Source organism: Pipistrellus kuhlii, unplaced genomic scaffold, assembly GCF_014108245.1.
Source record: "Pipistrellus kuhlii isolate mPipKuh1 unplaced genomic scaffold, mPipKuh1.p scaffold_m20_p_1, whole genome shotgun sequence".
Taxonomy (NCBI): domain Eukaryota; kingdom Metazoa; phylum Chordata; class Mammalia; order Chiroptera; family Vespertilionidae; genus Pipistrellus; species Pipistrellus kuhlii.
The window spans coordinates 106,780,566-106,800,113 of NW_023425404.1; the positions used below are offsets into that span (position 1 = coordinate 106,780,566).

The 19,548-nt window shown below is 39.9% G+C and overlaps 1 protein-coding gene across 1 annotated transcript in view; it reads right to left on the bottom strand.

Moving 5' to 3' along the window:
• Window positions 1-19,548, bottom strand: part of CUBN (cubilin) — a 291,544-nt gene that overhangs the window by 47,411 nt on the left and 224,585 nt on the right. The window contains exons 55-58 of the mRNA XM_036459129.2: window positions 16,695-16,851; window positions 15,158-15,307; window positions 3,648-3,848; window positions 553-682 (exon numbers count right to left, since the gene is read on the bottom strand). Of these exons, the coding sequence (XP_036315022.1) occupies window positions 553-682; window positions 3,648-3,848; window positions 15,158-15,307; window positions 16,695-16,851 (638 nt within the window). The remainder of the gene's footprint in view (window positions 1-552; window positions 683-3,647; window positions 3,849-15,157; window positions 15,308-16,694; window positions 16,852-19,548) is intronic.

Below are 19,548 nucleotides of genomic sequence, written 5' to 3' on the forward strand. Positions count from 1 at the left end.
AGACATGGTATTGGGAAGAAACCTGACATGGATTCAGATATTGATCCTTCATTTAATAGTGCATTGCTTTGGGAAAGTTATTTAACCTTTCTAGAGCCTCACTTTTCTTATCAATAAAGTAAGATGAATAATATATACCTTATATGACTATTTTAAGAAATGAATAACAGAATTATGGATAGTGTTAAAGGTTTTTTTGTATGTATAAGTGCCCTACAACTGGAAACTCTCTTACCATTGGATTTCAAGATAGGCTTATAACTTTACATCCATTATAAGTTCCTTTGAACCTGTTATAAAATGATAGCAGTCATTTTAACAGGCGGAGTGCTCATTTTCTTCCTTACCTGGTAACCATGTGCTATTGGCTTGTGTGGAAGGTAGGAGGCCTGTTTCCCAGCGTTCCACAAGGACCTCACTCTTCCTTCCTCCCTCCCTCCCTTCTATGTTCTGATGAGAATCAATGCTCTCCATTATTAGGGAAAGCCTTACTGTAAACCAAGCTAAATTTTGATTTTGATTTTCTTAAGAAGGTGAATTTGTCCTACATACTTGAGCAGAATCACTTTGTCCCCGCTCACAGTGATGTTATACAAGCAGTACATGTCGTTAGGGTAGGCTGAGTACGAATAGGCAGGGCTTCTGATGATTCCAGTGGAGAAGTTGAACACACCACCACAGGCTGCAAGGGAAGATGGGAATGTGTAGAGAACAATTAGTACTCACACCATGGAAAAATAGTTTTGAGATAACCTTTACTACTGTACGTAGTAACTATTATCTTTTTTTCCTAAAGCAACTTAAAGCTCCCTTCAGTGTGCTTACAATTAATTCTGATTTTTCTACCAAGGTAGAAGGAGGTGACAGTATGGGGAGAAGCAGGGAAGAATACTTAAGGTGCACCTTGGATGGATTAAGTCTGAGTCAAATTAATGGCCAGAGTGAAAACAATGAGGAGAAACATTTCAAGTGTTGGGTGTAACTGTCCTTTCTCTATAATGAATTCATAGGCTCAGTGATAACTAGAAATATAAAAAAGCAAACAGAATCCAAGGCACACTGTGAGCATATGAATCCAGGAATTCTGCCCACCAGAGATCTTCAATAATATCAATTCGGGTTTCCTCTGTCAAAGATGGACTGTAAGAAAGTGAAGTGTTGGAAATCACTTTTGGAACATTTGAGCTTAGTTCCCTCTGTGGGCCCCAATTCATAGCTCCTGGGCCCTATGTATTGCTATTTAGTATGAGACTAGTGAGGACTTTACTTGCCCACATTGGTGTTACTGGCATTCAACAGCATGAGGAGGCCAGGCCCACTCCCCAGCCAGACTCCAGCATTCAACTGCCCAGAGCCCTGTGTTACTCCAACTAATCAGTAAAACAACAGCCATAACATTATAATAAACCTTTTTTTTTTTTAACATAACATAACATTATTATTTTTTTTGCTTGGACTTACATATAAGGAGGATCAAGTTGTGCCACTTAATGATGGAAAGTGCCCTCCCATCATTACAGTGAGAAAGGTTATGTTTATTTTGTTATATTTTGATGCTATCCCTATGGTTTATAAACTATCAATGGACATTTTCACTTGTATCTCTTAGAAATGAGAAGCAAGTGGTGGCTGCCATGTAAGGCTCTTTACTTATTTATGTATTTCACCTCAGCTGAGCCCACTTTGAGGGAAAGCTACTCTCCATATGTATACATGTGCTCAGACCCCTGTGGACGTATGGAGTGAATTCAATGTTAGATATGTGTGGCCATTACTCCATTTCATCTTGTACACAATTATGTGTCCTCTGATAGCTTATGAAAGCCTAAATAACTCCCAAATTTGTACATTTGTCAGGATTTGAAATCTTATCAACAGAACTCTTTATTCCTCCAACATTAGTGAAAGGAGCACAGAGATTTTGCAAAAGTCTTGTTTTGTTTTTTGTCCTTACTTGGCCAAACCCATTGCTAAAAGTAGAAAGTTAAATTATTATTTTTCAAATAAATGACTGTTCTCATCCACAGAGAAGACTGAAATATTTACTTACTCATGATAAAAGGCTTCACAGTTCATTCATGTGAGCTGCTACCTGAGTCCTGATCCCATTTGTAAAGTATTATTGTCTGTGGCTTTGTGGGTTTGATGGCACAACCACAATAGAACTGAGCAATGGGCATTCTTCCAGTTGTCTTGTTGAATAAAGAAATGGATTATTTGTTTTATTCTTTTGGTACAACTGGTGTTTTGGAGAGTTAGATCATTGCTTTATATTCTTTTAGCCTTTAATCCCTCATTTCCCTAAAACACTGTGTGCAAACTTCCACATAGCCACTAGCAGAGTCTCATATGAACGAAGTGAGGAAAAGCACTGTCAGGAAACTAACCAACCAAGTTTATTGCAGGAGAAGAAAGGGCTACTCAAAATAGGGAAATATATTTGCATGATTTTCAAATAAACAGTTGGAATTGTCTTTAAAGAATTAAAAGAGCCAGGTAGCTACAGAGGCCTTTGCCCAATCTAAGACTCATCTTCTCACTTTGACTTTGACATGAGAAGCTGCAAATTATCAATGTTTCCTTTCCCTTTAAGGCATGTGCTTTTTGTATGTTGTTGAAAAAAATCCCACCCGAAGATCATAAAGGTATTCTCTTAGTTTTTTTTTTTTTCTAAATTTATATAAATTGCTTTTCTTTTTGTTAATAATCCTCATTTGAGGATACATCTTTATTGGTTTTTAGAGAAAGAGGAATGAGAGAGAGAAAGAGAGAAAGAGAGAGAGAGAGAGAGAGAGAGAGAGAGAGAGAGAGAGAGAGAGAGAGAGAGAGAGGGAGGGGACATCAATAGGTTGCCTCCCAAATGAGCCTCGACAAGGGTTCGAACTATATGTGTGTGTATATGTGTGTGTGTGTATATATATATATGCCCTGACCAGGAATGGAACACTCAATCATGAGTGTGTGTTTATGGGCTGATGCTCCAACTGAGCCAGCTGGACAAGACCAATATTGCTTTTCACATTAGCAAACTGACAAAATGAAATAGGCATCTGGATAGTCCAGGCCAAAAAGTCACTTCAAATAATGTCCAAACAACTAAAAATGGCAGGAATGTTCATTTTAACTTAAATTATCAAAATAAATCTCAACTTTCCCTTTGATTTTCAAAAGGAAGGCTAGATTTCCTTTTGAAATTTGGCTAGATTTGGCTAGATTTCCCTTGAAAGGGCAGGGCGGGGCGAGGATGAGCTCCCAACTCCGCCCCGTAGGGCGGAGTTATCCCTAGCCCTCAAAACGCCTGGACCGGGAGAAATTCGCTCTCTTCCGCCATGCTGCCGGCATGAGTGGGAGGAGCCCATTGCTAGCATGGTACAGGCTCTTTTGTTTATTGCATCGGACTTGGCTCCCTGGTGGTCCTTGGGGATCACGAAGTCTGGGCATAACACCCTCTAGCCAAAATTCATGAAAAAGAGCCTCCTCATTTCTTAAAAAATAAAAATGTCCAAGTATTTTTGGACCATGAACCTAATTGATCATTTTTACCCTTAAAGTCTTTGAATTTCAAATTGGTAATTAATGAATCACAATTAAAACTCCTGAGGACATTGGTCAAGAAAAGTCTTTCACACATTATTATGGCTACTCACAGGTTATCCGGTAGGAAAGCTTAAACCCGAAGTCAGTGGTGTGTGAATTAGAGTAGAAGTTGAGCAGCACCGGACCAGGGACAGTAACAGGAGACAGGACCTCATCACCACACACGGTAGCAAAAGGGGCGGAGGCTCCGCTGTGGCCCCTGATAATGTGCAGGCCGTCATTGTCACAGCTTCCCGTGACGGCGGAGCGAGCTGTAGGAAGCATGGAACAACCAGCGTTTTAATCAGAAGCAACATAAACAACCAATGCCGTAAACACCAAACAAAAATGTAATGAAGATTCATGCAGTTTACATAGAAATGGTAAGTCCCTATTTAATTGGTTTCCTGAGGTTTATCCTAGGGACAAACCCAGCTCAGGTGTGAGGACACAGGTAGAACTTCACAGCAGATAAATCTACTTTGAAATAACCCAGAATTTTCTTTCTTTATCAAATGTTTCCTTAATTCAAGTGATTATAAACTGGAGACAATTTTGCCTCCCAGGGACCTTCAATGGTACACGAAGACACTTGTTGCTGTACATGGGGGGGTTACGCATCGGCATGGAGTGGGTAGAGCCAGGGATGCTGCTGAGAATGCTGCAATGCCCCAGGCAGCCCCGCGCCCTGGCCCTGAAGCCACAGCAAAGGTGGCCTGCCCCAAACGCCCAGAGGGTTGCTCCTGAAAAACCCAGCTTTAACTTGAGCTATGTACGGATAAAGAACTCCCACCATGGAGAGATAACTAGAAATTCCTTAATATTTTTTGAACAATGGTTATAAATGTTCATACAATCAATATTAACTTGAGTTCAATGGTGGTAAAATATATATCATCACCTTGTTTTCTAATTATAAATAAATAAGTTCCAACACATCTTAAAGAGAAATAAAAAAACAGAATAAACAAAAATTATAAAGCCTTTTATTACCACAACTTATGCAGTCATCTTTATATGTGAATTATACTTTTAAAGCATTAATTGGGGTCATATTGGCCATGCTCTTGCATAACTCATTTTTATTAACCTAAAATAACATAACACATGCAGTTTTACGTGATTAAATATTTTTCTACAACATTAAATTTAATAGCTATAGCAAATTCTGACACATAGATGCACCATTCTGTGTTCAGTTAGTTCCTAGGATTGATAATTCTATTTTCCCCATGGTTTGTGATAAAAAAAAAATTGTTGTTCAAACAAACATTTGGTACATAAATATTTGTGGAAGTTTTTCCTTATTTCATTAGAATACATTTTTAGAAGTCGAGGTACTGGTACTAAAGTCAGTCTTTTTCAGGTTTCTCAAATGGCCTTTTGGAAAGATGTTAACAGCTGACAATCCCACACTTCAGATAACTGACATCTCCCCCGAACTACGTTTACATCTCCCACAGAGAAACCTTGTACCTGTTCAAAATAGCCCCCACTAACCTCTCCCTATTTACTGCTCCCCACCCCTAGGCAGCCAACTCCGTACTAACTTATTATACTTTCAGTCTGTATGTATTTGTCTGTTCTGGACATTTTGCATGAACAGAATCATGTGGCCTTTATTGACTGGCTGCTTTTACTTAACATAATGTTTTTTAAGTTCATTCCTGTTGTAGCATAGGGTCAATACTGCATGATCTCCAAGGCTGGATGGTATTCCAGGGCACATACAGACCATATTTTGTTTACCCAGTCAGCAGTTGGACTTCTGATTTGATTCTGCTTTTGGCTATTATGGATAATATGGTTATGGACTTTTATGTACAAGGATTTGTGTGGATATATGTTTTCAATTATTTTGAGTATATAATAGGAGTAGAATTGCTGACTTGTATGGAAACTCTATGTTTAGTTTTTTGAGGACCTATCAGGCTGTTTTCCAAAGAAGTTGCACCATTTTACCACACCACTAGAAATGCATGAGGGTTCCAATTTTCCACATAATTACCAACACTATGATTATCTGTCTTTTTTATTATAGCCATCCTTGTGGGTTTGAAGTGGTAGTTCACTGTGGTTTCGATTTGCATTTCCTCGTGACTATGTACGCTTAGAGTCTTTCATGTCCTACTTGACCAAATAGTATAATTTTCTCGATTTATTGAGTGAGGCTTTGAGAAACTGCATTTCAATATTTTATATGATTGTATGCTATGACACAGTGGACTCTGAAACCAGACTGCCTGTTTGCTATCAGTACACTCTTATAAATTAAAGAAATTATTATATATGTTTATGTTATGATTTCAAGTCTCCTGGCCATAGATTTTGCTTCAAGGCAGGTTGGGGGAATGTGACCTAAGCTAATTCAGTTAAAGTAAGTTTCAAGTCCTTTGTTTGAAATTTGAAGTAGACAGTGGTGTATTGGTAAGTATAACAACCAGTTCTCTGAAAGAAAAAATATTGCTTGGATTTCCAGCCTTTGCCAATTTCCATAGTATAAATTTCCCCTATAGCCAATTTCAGGCTACCAGCATGAGATCACTAAATGCAGAATTTAGAATAGAGGAGCATGACTGACTATTGCAAGACGTATAAGCCAACTCCACATGCCACTGGTTAGTGGCCCTCCTAGACGTGCCTGAAGAGTACACAACCTCACTGTGAGGGCAGCTACCCTACAGCTGGAGGAGGAGCTGCCTTAGGGTGAGGCTCACACTGAGAAGCACAGAGTGAGAATGAAAATGTAGACTATTGGATGACACCATTAAAATGCTAGACAAAGCAGATTTGAGGCATAACCAACTTTGAGCTCTTCCAAAAACAAAGCCAATAAATTACCCTTTTATGGTTGATTAAACCAGGTTGAACTAACAGGAACTAAGTTTCCTGTTAATTATACTATAGAAATCCCTAATCAATATAGCATGGATTATCATAATCATAATTATTATTTTTTTAATAGAACCTTGCCATCCTGATCACTGTTGATAAGTTGATTAATTACTCCAAGGTACACGATCAGACCCAATCGAGGCCAATCAGATATGTTCAAATTGTAACTTAGTAAGAGACAATCTATAATAATAATACTGAACAGAAGATAACCATGCCATGACATGCACTGTTGCCAGGCCAGCCAAGGCGGGTGTGATGCAATTGGTCAGGGGGCCCCATCTACACCCTACAATTGCTCTGCAGAGGGAGGCCCAGGCCACTGGCCGGCGAGGCAATCGATATTGGGGGAGGCTTCACAATTGCCCCAAAGAGGGAGGCCAGGCCACCCTCTGCTCAGTAATCAATTGTGGAGCCCCAGCCGAGTGGGCAGGGCCTCCCTCTGCAAGGTTATCAGGGATAGGTAACAGAGCCCCATGATCAATTGTCTCAAAGAGAGAGGCCCAGGCTACCACGCTGGAGGCTCTGTGGCAGGTGGATGGGGCCTCCTTCTGTGGGATGATTGATCTGGGGGTTCCGGAATTGATCATCCCACAGAGGAAGGCCCAGGCACTGGCCAGTGATGCTGTGGTGGGTATGCGGGGCAGCCAGTAATCTCTCCGCAGAGGGAGGCCCAGGCCAGCCAAGTGATTGCACCCCACACCTGTCCCTGCAAAGGGAGGTGACCGATGGCAGGGGAGGGAGTGCAGCGCTGCAAAGATGGCAAGTAGTGGCAGCAGCAGAGGCAGGGTCAGCTGCCAGCAACCAAGGGAAGGAAAGCTCCAACAGGCCAGGCCTAGGGATCCCAGATTGCCAGAAGGTGCAGGGCGGGCTGAGGGACAACCCACCCCAAGCTCCCACTTCCCCCTATGAATTTCATGTACTGGGCTTCTAGTCAACAATAAAAGCCAGTTGTTCAACTTGGAAAACATCAGCAGCCGTCTCCTGACATGTGAAGGAAGCCAGGCTGCAGTTGAGAAAATGGAGTTGTCATGCAGAAAGCAACAACAGGGAAAGGGGAAAGAGAGCATGCTGAGGTTATTGTTCTGGCTTCCACGTGTTCTGGAAGCCATTCCTGCCCTTCTTATTTTTAAATCTTCCTTTGAGGCGATGAAATAACTTATAAACTCTCATTGATTTCTAAGTTAATTTAAAGGTAATCTACCTCTTTAAACTGCAAGACTCTTGGTGAATGCATTTTTTACATCTCTGTACATGAAAACATTCCCTCCCTTTTTTAGATCTATTATTTTAGATAAAATTGATTTTTCCCCCAGAAAATATCTATGCAATTTAAATCTTAAGTCATTTAGGAATATATTTGGCTCCTCAGCTATGTTTTTATCTAGCTTGAAGAAATCTTAAGGTAACAATTCCAGATATATTTATTAAATTAACCTCAAAGAATTCCTTCATTTTGAAAATTCTGGAACAGAAATGCTTCTAATTAGGCATAAACCTACAAGTTAAAAAAAAAGAGTAAAATACTTAATTTCAATAACCTTATCATTTAATTAGAAGAAACATGATGTTAGAAAAATAGAACAAATAAAGAAATAGATTAAACTGAGAGGTGAATACTACCAGATTATGTACCTTAATTATAACCTCAGAATTTGCCTTGAAAACACCAATAGCTCCACTGGAATTTTTAAAATTTAGAGTAGTAGGTGAGTTTGAGGGAAAAAATACTTATGCATTATTTATAAAAATATATTTAGCCTGCAAACAAACAAACAAAAAAAACCACCATGGTTTTGGTTTTATAAAGCCAAAACCATGGAATGAAAAGAAATATTGCTGATGCTAAATTAAAATCTTGGCCTCACATTGATCAAATAGTCTGCTATGCAAGTGTCCTCTGAGTATTAGTTTTTAGGTTGTTGGCCTACTGATATAGATTATCACAGTGACAGTTGTCTTAGAACATTATGAAAGTACTCTGAAAAATAAGGTAAATTTTAGCATATGCTTGATTATTCTTTCAAATAATTAAAATAACTAGTTCAATGATAAAAAGGTCACAATGTAATAGGAGTGATATCTTTCTTAAGATATAATCAAAACTTATTGACTGTTTAAGCTAGTAAAAGGTCTATATTCAATAAAAAGGAAGTTGGGAAGCAGAGGAAGTTGAGAGGGGATTTTAATATTTTGTAGATAGCAACAGAATAGCAAATAACTAAACAAATCAGTAAAGATAATATACTCTCTCAAAGCCTGACTCAATAAATTGCAAAAGTTATGATATTTGGCAAGTTGCTTGATGTATTAAACATTCTTGTATCTTTTTCAGTAGTCATTTCTTTAAGGTAGGGTGTCCTTCCAAATTTTTCCCCACAAAAAATCAAATATTATATAAGATCTTATAAAGTTACCTAAAGTCTAAAAACATATCAAGGATTATATAAAGAAGATAATATTCAAGAAAATAAAATATAAAGATTCCATTAGGGATAAAGTAATTCACCAATATACATATTTTTCTCAAACTCTACATCATTGCATTAGATCAGACATAGTAGCCTGGTTCTTGCATGAGAAGACATTTGGTGACAGGCATCAGAAAATAGTGATATTAAATACTTTTCCATAATAATAGAACCAATTGAATATATCCACAAAGCTCTCAAGTAGAATAGGTATAGTTAAATGCAACCAGGATGATTGTCTTTTAGGTAGCTAAAGGAACTTAGTCAAGGTCCGGAAAAAGTTCTCCAAGGAGCAAGATAAATATTAAAGTTGAGTTTATGACCAAGAGATAGCATTCAATCAAGCATCAGAGCACATGTCAGGAAGAGAAGAGAAATTGAACACTACTTTTTCCTTGAAAAAGCCTCTGCCATGGGACAAAAAGCTACATTTATTCTTAATTCTATCTTCATTAAACAATTTGACATATATTTACTATTGGAATCTCTAAAATGTAAGAAGGTCCTTCATAATTTGCTTTGATCTAGTCTCCATTTTTCTAAAAACCTTCAAAACACATTTATTATTTAAAATGAGTAGGACTCTACTCAACATATTGAAATATAATTTTTAACATATTGGGATTTATTACAGAGCAATGTTCAATTCTGAATTCCATTATTATTCCAAGAATTCAGAGAGAATTGAAAGAAAGTCAAGAATGAGTAACTTAGCAAATTGCATAAAATTGTGGAATTTAGATTCAGACTGACTGCAATTTTTTTCCAATGAGTCAGAGAGAGGCAGAGAGGCCTAAGAGGAATAGATATAGGGGGAACTCCTTTTGGTTGAAATATTTTAATGTTGTAAATAAGATAAAGTTTTTTCAGTAAAGTTGAAAAAGTTCTAGGGAGAGACAGGTGAATTAGGGAACAGCAACGAGTGAGATCTATTGTCTGTCTAATTAACTTTGCTCTTAAGTAGCTGGAAATCACAATGGAGTGCATGATTCAGCAAGAGGGAGAAGTGATCACTAGTATAAAACTATGCTCCATAGAGTGTGCAAGCCAAGGTTTTAAACACAGGCAAGTGAAGAACCTCACATAACTAAAGTATCTTCTGTAGTGCTCAATCAATTTGAATAAAATATCAATAGAAACTATTTCAAAAGAACCATTGCCCAATGCTTTCCAAGGCAATGAGTTGTGAAATGTGCCTACATTCTGATTTCTTCAGAAATGATTGAGAAAGCAAAGAGAAGAAATGGTAAATGAATGACAAATGGTAAATTGATCATGCCACTTAAATAAAAAAAAACTTAGACTAAATGGGGGAGGGTGACGTGAACTAAAATAATTGACAAAACTCAATTTTTGTGCTTCTTAGTAAAAAAAAAAAAAAAGGGGGGGGGAGGGCAAAAAGAAAAAATCTAATTTTCTTTCCTTTCAGATGTATATTGGGTGTAGCCTGTAAACCAGGACTTCTAAATTAATAAAAAGAATTCAAGCAAATATATTTTTTAAAATGTTTTATTGATTTTTTGCAGAGAGAAAGGGAAAGAGATAGAGAGCTAGAAACATCGATGAGAGAGAAACATCAACCAGCTGCCTCCTGCACACCCCCCACCGGGGATAGGCCCGCAACCAACGTACATGCCCCTGACCAGAATCGAACCTGGGACCTTTCAGTCCACAGACCGACGCTCTACCATGAGCCAAACCGGTTTCGGCTCAAGCAAATATTTTATAGGACTTCCTATCTGGCGGTTCTAGAAATTTAACCCCATTTTTCTTGTGGCTTTTGAGGCCATCCTAGAGGACAGTGAGCAAAAGCATCAGCCTTTCTGATTCTCTTCATTTTCTGTGCTCCGGTGTCCTCTTCTCTCCAAACCTTAGCAAGAAAGACGCTAGATCTGAGAAAAACTGAGTTTAAAATTTGCCTAGATATAGGAATTTTTTAGTTAAGAATTTCTAAACTCCTCATTATCATCAAGGTGAATCAGTGTTACTATTTAATTTTAATCATAGAAAAATCAAGGCATAGAAGGCATTGCCTTAGGTTACTACATCCACAAGCTCCTTTATCTATGAAGTTAAAGAAAAAAAAAACACAACAACCTATAAACTTGGAGGCATCTACTTGGCCACATGAACAGTAAAAATCAAAAATAAACTTTTTAGACTTCACTATTTAGGTAAATAAAGTAAGTATTAATGACATCTGATTACAAAATAAGAACAAACATTAGAGGTTTCTCTCTTATCATTCACTGTTAGTATTTGTCTGCTTCTGGTTGTATTTTTGACCAAAAGAAAAATTTTAACTTGTTAATTCCCAATTTTATTTTAAAACTTTCAAAGATACTATTCAGAATACCAAGAACCATTTTAGTCTTGAGTTTACATTCAGAAAAAAAAAAGTTGTCTTAAAACATATAAATAAATGCTCAAATAAAAATTTCCCCCATGACCGTTAACTGATTTCACTGGAATTTTTTATACTAAAGCAGTGATTATACAGAAAAGATGAGAAGTCTGTCGTTTCTAGAATGACTACTATTAAAGATGTAATAATAATAATAATGAGAAAGAGAAATTTAGGCCAACATAAAATATGATAACATGCTTTTAGAGAAACTTTAGTGGAAAGTAATTTTAAAAAGGAAAGAAAGTAGTTCACTGAACCTTTGTAACCCCCCTGACGGAAAGAAGCAGCATACGGTTGAATAATCAGTATACATGCCTAGAGAGCAAACCTCAGTGTTTAGTAAACACAATGCATTGACAAATGAGTTTGCAGTATTTTATATCCTGGGAAAGGCTACCAAAAGGCGAAATCTAGAACTCTCATCTCAACTGAGATCAATGATGGCTCTGCTGCCGTGGTAGGCTCAGAAATGCTTACTCATTTGGATATAGTGCCTCAGAAACAGTTCCTATGGTCTATCTATAGCATCTTGAAAGTGACTGGAAAAAAATGGATTTTTCTTGAGAGCAATCCTGTTTTATCACAACACTAGAAGCCTAGTACACAAAATTCATGGGGGAGGGGTGGGGAGCAGGGGGGAGAGGAAGGTGTCCCTCAGCCCAGTCTGTACCTTCTCCGTCTGGGACCACTTGGGGGATGTCCAATTGCTGGTTTAGGCTCGATCCCACAGCCTGCACCCCCTCACATCCAGGACTGCTGGCTCCCAACTGCTTGCCTGCCTTCCTGATTGCCCCTAACCGCTCTGCCTGCCAGCCTGATCACCCCCTAACCACTCCTCTGTCAGCCTGATTTCCCCCAACTGCCCTCCTCTGCTGACCCTGTCACCCAAACTGCCCTCCCCTGCTGGCCATCTTGTGGCGGCTATCTGTGACCACATGGGGGCGGCCATCTTGCATGAGGCTGTGATGGTCAATTTGCATATTGCCTCTTTATTACATAGGATACTTCTCTTGAATTCCTTGGGCTCACTTTAGAAGGGGTAAGAGGTTATTTTTACTGTAACTGACAAATCTCTGGCTTTTTAGTGTTGTTCAATGAATATCAGCATGGATATGGTTAGTGATAAGAATCTAATTATAAATTTGATTAATGTTGCCCTTCCTGGGAAATCATTATAATTTAATTAATCTGTAGCAGTTTGAAATCACTCACTTAGCAGTTTGAAAATACTGTGTACTTGTAACACTGGAAATGTCACAAGGCATTATCATAAGGATTTTTATCTATTTTTAAAAATCAGTCTTTTCAACTGGGTGATGACTAGCAAATTCATTAATAGACGCCAAAGTCACTTAATCTACAACACCAAATATCTGCTCTGAGGTGACCGTGTAGGGCCGAATCTGGAGATTTGACTAGCAACAGTAATAATAACGAAACAGCGGCCACTCAGATGAATGTAGTTTGCAAAATATATTTCTACAGGTATTATATGACTTTTATAACTACTATTTTATATTTGTAAAAAATGAATGTGATTATCAAAAAGATTAAGTAATTTGCACACAATAGGTGATTAGTTAAGTGGTCGACTTGGCATTGGGACCCATCCTGAAATGCTGTGCTCTCCACAACCATACCCCACGTCAGGTGTCAGAGTACTGTCCCTTTTCCCCACCTACTCAGCAAAACTCAGTGTGTGACTGCTATGGGTGACGATAGGTTACCTTGTAGATAATATATATCCCATTGATTTCAGCAGTGTTTTTTGTGGCAACATTTCATAGCATAAATACTGGTGTCTCCTATTTCACTCTATATGATATTGGCATATGACATTCATCTGTTTGTGTAATTTAATGAGGACAGATGCCCATACCAATGCCACATGTTTTTCCCTGTTGCTAAAACAACTTTCCTCTGATATATAAATACTAGGAAAGGTATAAAGAAGAAAATAAAGGTCACAATCTATGGTGCAGTGGTAACAACTCTTCAAGTTCAGCTTAAGCGCCTTATAGATTTTATTCACATGTATATTATTTTAAAGAGAAAAATGAATCATCTTATACAACTGTTTTATTTTCTCTAATACTACAATATATATATGTCATGAACATCTTTTTATATTATTGGGATTTGGTGCTAGAAAATGCTGAAAAGATTATATTTAACTTCATATTCCATTTTTACAGTGACATACATCTATTCATACTCAGCATTTTCTAGCAAATACATTTGCCCAAAGCAATAGCTTATAGAGATATAAGAAAAAGAGGTCAGAGAAAAAGGATCAAGTGAGAGAGAGGCTTTGTATAACCTATCAATTTATGAGGACTGACATGTCATTTTTATTTTCATGCAGCATAAATTTCCCGGATACTGAACACTGCAGAACATTTTGTTAAATGTAACTTTTCACCGTCATGGGGGACTACCTAAAGAGAAAGAAGTTTTGATTATGCAGAAGTAGCTTGTTATATTTACTAATTAGTTATAATTTAGAAATGAAAAATTAATTTCTAAAAAATATTAGTGTGAAAACACCCATTTATAGAAGGGATCTTTCTTTCGCAGTGTGGCCTGTAGCCACAGGCTAGCCCAAACCAGAAGCTCTACTGTCCCCCTAACTAACAGCACATTCACTAAGCTGTAGTGAACCCAAAGAGGCAGTTGTGGTTAGGGATTTCTCAAGACTATGGGACTTATTACCCCCTAACCACGCCCCTGCCTGCAAGATTAATGCCTAACTGTTCCCCTGGCAGCCTGTTTGCCCCTAACTGCCCTCCTCTTCAGGCCTGGTCACCCCTAACTGCCCTCCCTGGCAGGCCTGGTTACCCCTAACTACCCTTCCCTGCAGGCCCGGTCGCCCCCAACTGCCCTCCCCTCCTGTCCTGATCACCCACAACTGCCCTCCCTTGCAGGCCTGGTCCCTCCTGCTGGCTATCTTGTGGTGGCTATCTTGTGGTGGCAGCCCTAGCCACCTGCACTCTCCAGCTGCTGCCATTTCTGTTGGAGTTTATTTACCTTATATCATTAAAACTTTGTAGCATTGAGTGGAGACCTAGGCCAGCAAGGGTAGGTGGAAAGCTTGGCTTCCTCCTATGCCAGGGAAACCAAGCCTCCCTCCTGCTCTCTGTGGATGTAGCCATCTTGGTTGGGTTTATTTGCATATTTGCTCCTGATTGGCTGGTGGGTGTGGCTTGTGGATGTAGCAGAGGTATGATCAATTCACTTATTACTCTTTTATTAGATAGGTTACATGTGTATGTAAAGTATAAATGCACAGGAATAAATTAAAAAATTATTATTAAAATGCAATACATTTAAGACTTATTTTCCTTAAGCTATTTATGTAATTCTTGTGTTCTTAAAGCTTTTGTGTTATTTTTTCACTTCTGGATGGAATATACAGCATATTACATGTGTTCTTAAAACATTGGGTAGAATTTTAATCAAGTTTACATCAAATGTACTCTGTAGCATTTTAAATATTTTCTTCAAGTGGTGATTTTAGACTATCTCTATCTCTACTATCCATCATTCTTTTATTAAGAATCAATTATATATTCCATTGTAAGCATTACAGACTGATGAATCTCAGAGGGAAGGGGGAAGGGAAAAGGGAAGAAATTAACCAGAGAACTTACATGGATATATGCATAATATTTGGATACAGAAAATAGTGCAGTGAGTGCCTGGGATGGGAAGGGGAAGGGGTGAAAGCTGGGAAAATGAGGGACATCTGTAAAATTCTCAACAATAAATATTTAAAAATCAATTTTAATTCACATAAGAATAAACTTACCTTCCAAATGGAAAGACACAAAAATCAAGGTGACCATAGACAGAGGATTAGCCTCTATGAAATAAGTGCAATTCATGTTGTTGTCATATTGCTTTGGGTAGTTTGGAGAAATAATATAGCCTGAAGGATTAGTGAAATTACTCCCACACCCTATTTAGGAAGAAAAAGGCATTATCAGAATACACAGTATCTTTTTATCAGTGCAGGAAAAACTCAAATTTCCTAAATTGTATAGAGACATATTCCCAAGAAACAGTAACTGAGAAAATGGAATTCTCATTTAAAAATAAGTAAATGAGAACATTACACATTTTTAGAAAATACTGCAGGGTTTTGGGCTTAGTACTAGAAATTTTACCACAAACATATTAAAAATCATTTAATTTTAAGATAATAAAGAATAACTAGAAAAGATTTAATATGGTTTATGTAGATAAATATATGACTGATGAAAAGTGATTTGTATATGATTGGTACAGAAATATCTTCTTATATTACTAGAAAACTATATTATTTCATTATCATTGTAATCTTTCCACAACAATACCTGTTTTTCTGCCTTTTTTTTTTAGTTGAATGTACTAATCCCAACTCTTAAAATTCTCACATGCATCCCTAGTATCAAAAATAGAACTACCTTTTTAATCAGTAAAATGACATGTTTCCATATAGCCACTAGCTAGTTATTCCACATCACTTGCTAATCTATCACATAAAAAATAAATCAGTATCCCTTAACTGATATTAAAGCACACAGTTACACACATATACAGACGAGGAACCAGGTGAAGGCCTAAGGTTGTCTTTCCTTACTTCCTTTACACCACCTCATTCTTTTATTTGTGTCTAAAGCATCCTTTCTCTGCATTTCCTCTAATTCCTTTGACTAGACTTTTCCCTAAACAGAGGTTTGTAGCTAGTCACTACTCAATTTGACACAACCAACAGGTACACACCATTGGTTCCCATGCTTAAAAACTGCTCCATTTCCCCTAACCTAATTTGTAAATTATTTGTAAATAATTTGAAAAAAATTCTGAAGAACGTGGCTCTCAAGCTTACTGACCATGAGAACCACCTGGGTGAGAGTTAAAACATACCAGTTCCCACCCATGGAAATTCTGAAATCAGAGGGGTTGGGTCAGACCTGAGACTCAGTTCATTTTTAAAGGCCCACGTGACTTCAGTGCAGGCAGTCAATGTGCCACAGGCCAGGGACCTGGTTGTCTAATTATCAACCTCTTGAGGTCCTGCCAAATTCTTATGTTCTCCATATTTCAGGCTTCTTTTTGGATGTGTTAATGGCTCTCAGGCCTTTTACAGCATTTCTCAGTTGACCTACCATTGAGTTTAGTTCCATTCTCAATGATTTTTGAAGGATGGGTGAACTCTCAGGATTAGGTGACCAAGCCACACTGCTCCCTATGGACCCCCAGTTCCAGCCAACCCCAGTGCAGTCTCCCACTCTTCCCTAGGCCTGCCTGTGGCAGCCACATCCTTTCGAGGACCTCTCAGTTTGGTGTTTGGTGTTACTTACGGCTTACAAAGGAGGCAGAGAAGCCCGGGGCTGGGGCCTCCTGAGACTGGAACACGGCTGTGAATGCATTTCTTGGAGTGATGATGGCACCAGGAGCCACATTCCCACAGCTAGTGGCTAACAGGGCTTTGTCCATCTCCTCAGTTCCTGCCCACACCTAGCAGAGCCACAAACACAATTATTGCTCAAGGTTTTCCAGACAATATCTTAATGTGCCTATGCTGGGAAATAATGGCTCTAAGGTCTATATCGACCTAAACATAATACGATAGCAAATAAACTGCATGTAAATTTGAAATATTTGATTTTGAGAGTAACATTTTAAGCTGCATTTTAATAGTGTATCTGATTTTTTACTCTTTCAAAAACTCAATCACTACTCAGTTCCTTCTTACCTTCTCCTAATTGACCTGATCTAGGTAGCTGAGCTAAGTGGAAAGAAAGAGAGAGAGAAAGAGAGGGAGAGAGAGGGAGGACAGTAATATGCGCTATTATGTCAATAGATGAGTGGATAAAAAAAAGTGGATATAAAAGTAGATATCTATAATAATAAAAGGGTAACATACTAATTTAGTCAGATGTCATTCCAGACAAAGCCAGGGCCAGAGCAAAGCCCAGGTTCTGGGTGCCAGAGGGAAGCTGGTGCTGGCAGCTGGGGGGAGAAAGGTCTACTGGACTGACCTACTTTTGCTTGAATTTTGTGTGTTGCGCTTCTAGTACACACACACACACACACACACACACACACACACACACACGTGTATATATTTTTTATATAATAAAAGGCTAATATGCAGATAGTCCCCATGAGCAGAAGTTAACCAACCAGGAGTTAGACCTGTGCTGACCAACAGGGGGTGGCACAGAATATGGCAGGTGTCGGTGACACGGCACTGGCAACAAGTGGCAATGAAGGCACTGCCAGCTCTGATGAGCTCTGACGAGGGTGGGACCACTGTGGGATGGTGGAGCAGTTGAGTGTGCAGTGCCAGGCCAAGCAGGGTACAAGCAGGGGGCCCGATCGCCCTGGTGGTCACCTCTCAGATGGTGATGGGCAGCAGTGGGAGATGAGGCTGGTGAGCAGGTGGCACCAGGCCAAGGTGGATATAAGAGGGGGCCCTGATCTCCCTGCTGGTTACCCCATAGATGGCAATGGGCGGGGCTGTTGAGCGGGTGGCGCCAGGCCAAGGAAGTTGTGGGTGGGGGCCCTGATTGCCCTGCCAGTCACTCCACAGATTGGCCTTAATTGTCAGCCAGGCCTAGAGACCCTACCTGTGCACAAAGTTCATGCACCAGGCCTCTAAGATATCTATCTATCTATCTATCTATCTATCTATCTATATCTATCTATATCTATCTATCCATATATATATATATATATATGGATAGATAGATAGATAGATAGGTAGGTAGGTAGAGATATATATATATAATAGAATATTACTTGGGTATATGCCCATGTTGTGAGCTCAATCCCAAATAGGGGTGTGCAGGAGGTAGAGGATCGATGTTCTGCTCTCACATTGATGTTTCTGTTTCTCTACCTCTTCCTTCCTCTCTCTCTCTCAAAATCAACTTTTAAAAATGAAGAAAAAATATTGAGAACAGCCTGATGATTGCCAGAGGGATTGGGTACTGGGTAAAAAAAAGTGAAGGGATTTAGAAGTGCAAACTGGTAGTTTCAAAATAGTCATGGGGATGAAAAATACAACATAAGGGATATACTCAATAATCCTACCTAATAAAAGAGTACTATGCAAATTAACCATCACTCTGCTACACCCACCACCCACGGCCACCAACCAATCAGAGTGAGTATGCAAATTAACCCACCAAAGATGGTAGTTAATTTGCATAAGCAGGCAGAGAGGGCAGCACCATGGCCTGCTTCTGGAGGTACAGGTCCATGGGCGCAGAGGAGGCCCTGTGGACAGCGTCAGACGCCACCCACAAGGTATCAGTCCATTGGCCAGGGAGGAGGGCTGGGCAGCGCCAGGCAACACGGGAGGCATTTGGGTTCATCGTAGGCCCCAGGAGGGGCAGCGGCCTGCCTACTCACTCCCCGGCCCCCAGGAACATCAGTGTCCCAGGGAGGCAAGGCCAAGCAGGCCCAGCTGCTCCAGTGGGGCTCTGGCAACATCAGTACCCCAGGGAGGCACGGCCGGCCTGCCTAGCCGCTCCCATGGGGCTCTGGGAACATTGACGCCTGCCTAGCCACTCCTGTGCTGCCCTGGCAACATTGAGGCCCTGGGGATACACAGCAGGCCCGCCTAGCTGTTATCGTGGGTCCTAGGAACATAGCAAGCATGGGGTTGCTGAGACCCAGACAGGGCCTCTGGCCACAGATTTATAGTTTTGGGGGGACTGAGGGCAGGGATCTGCCTCACCTGCAGAGAGACAGAGGTTCTGCAGTGGCCCCAAGATGCAGGTGGGCTCGGCCAGGGATCAAGGGGCATGGAAGGACTACCGGGCAGAGGGGCAAGGGCCCTCACCCCTGAGGCAGGCTGGGGGTGTGGGGGGTTGAGGAGTGGTGCCACCTCAGTGGAGGGGTGCCGTACTGCAGGGTACTGGACTGACTGGTGTGATTCAGAGAAGCTCCCAGTGCTAACCAGCCTTGCTCAGGCGGCCTTCACACTTCAGAGGCAGTGACTCCTGCTCCTTCCCTGACCCAAAAGCAAGCCCGCGGTGCCCTGCCCCATGGCAGAACATGCCTAGGCAGTGAGTGTGAAGCCTTCTACCTGCTCTGGAGAAGTGGGGGCAGTAAAGAATGGGGGCAAGGGGACCGGACGGGAGAGGAAAGAATGTGGAGCATCCGCAATGAAGAGGTGCTTGAGAAAGAGGTTCAGAAGCCTGA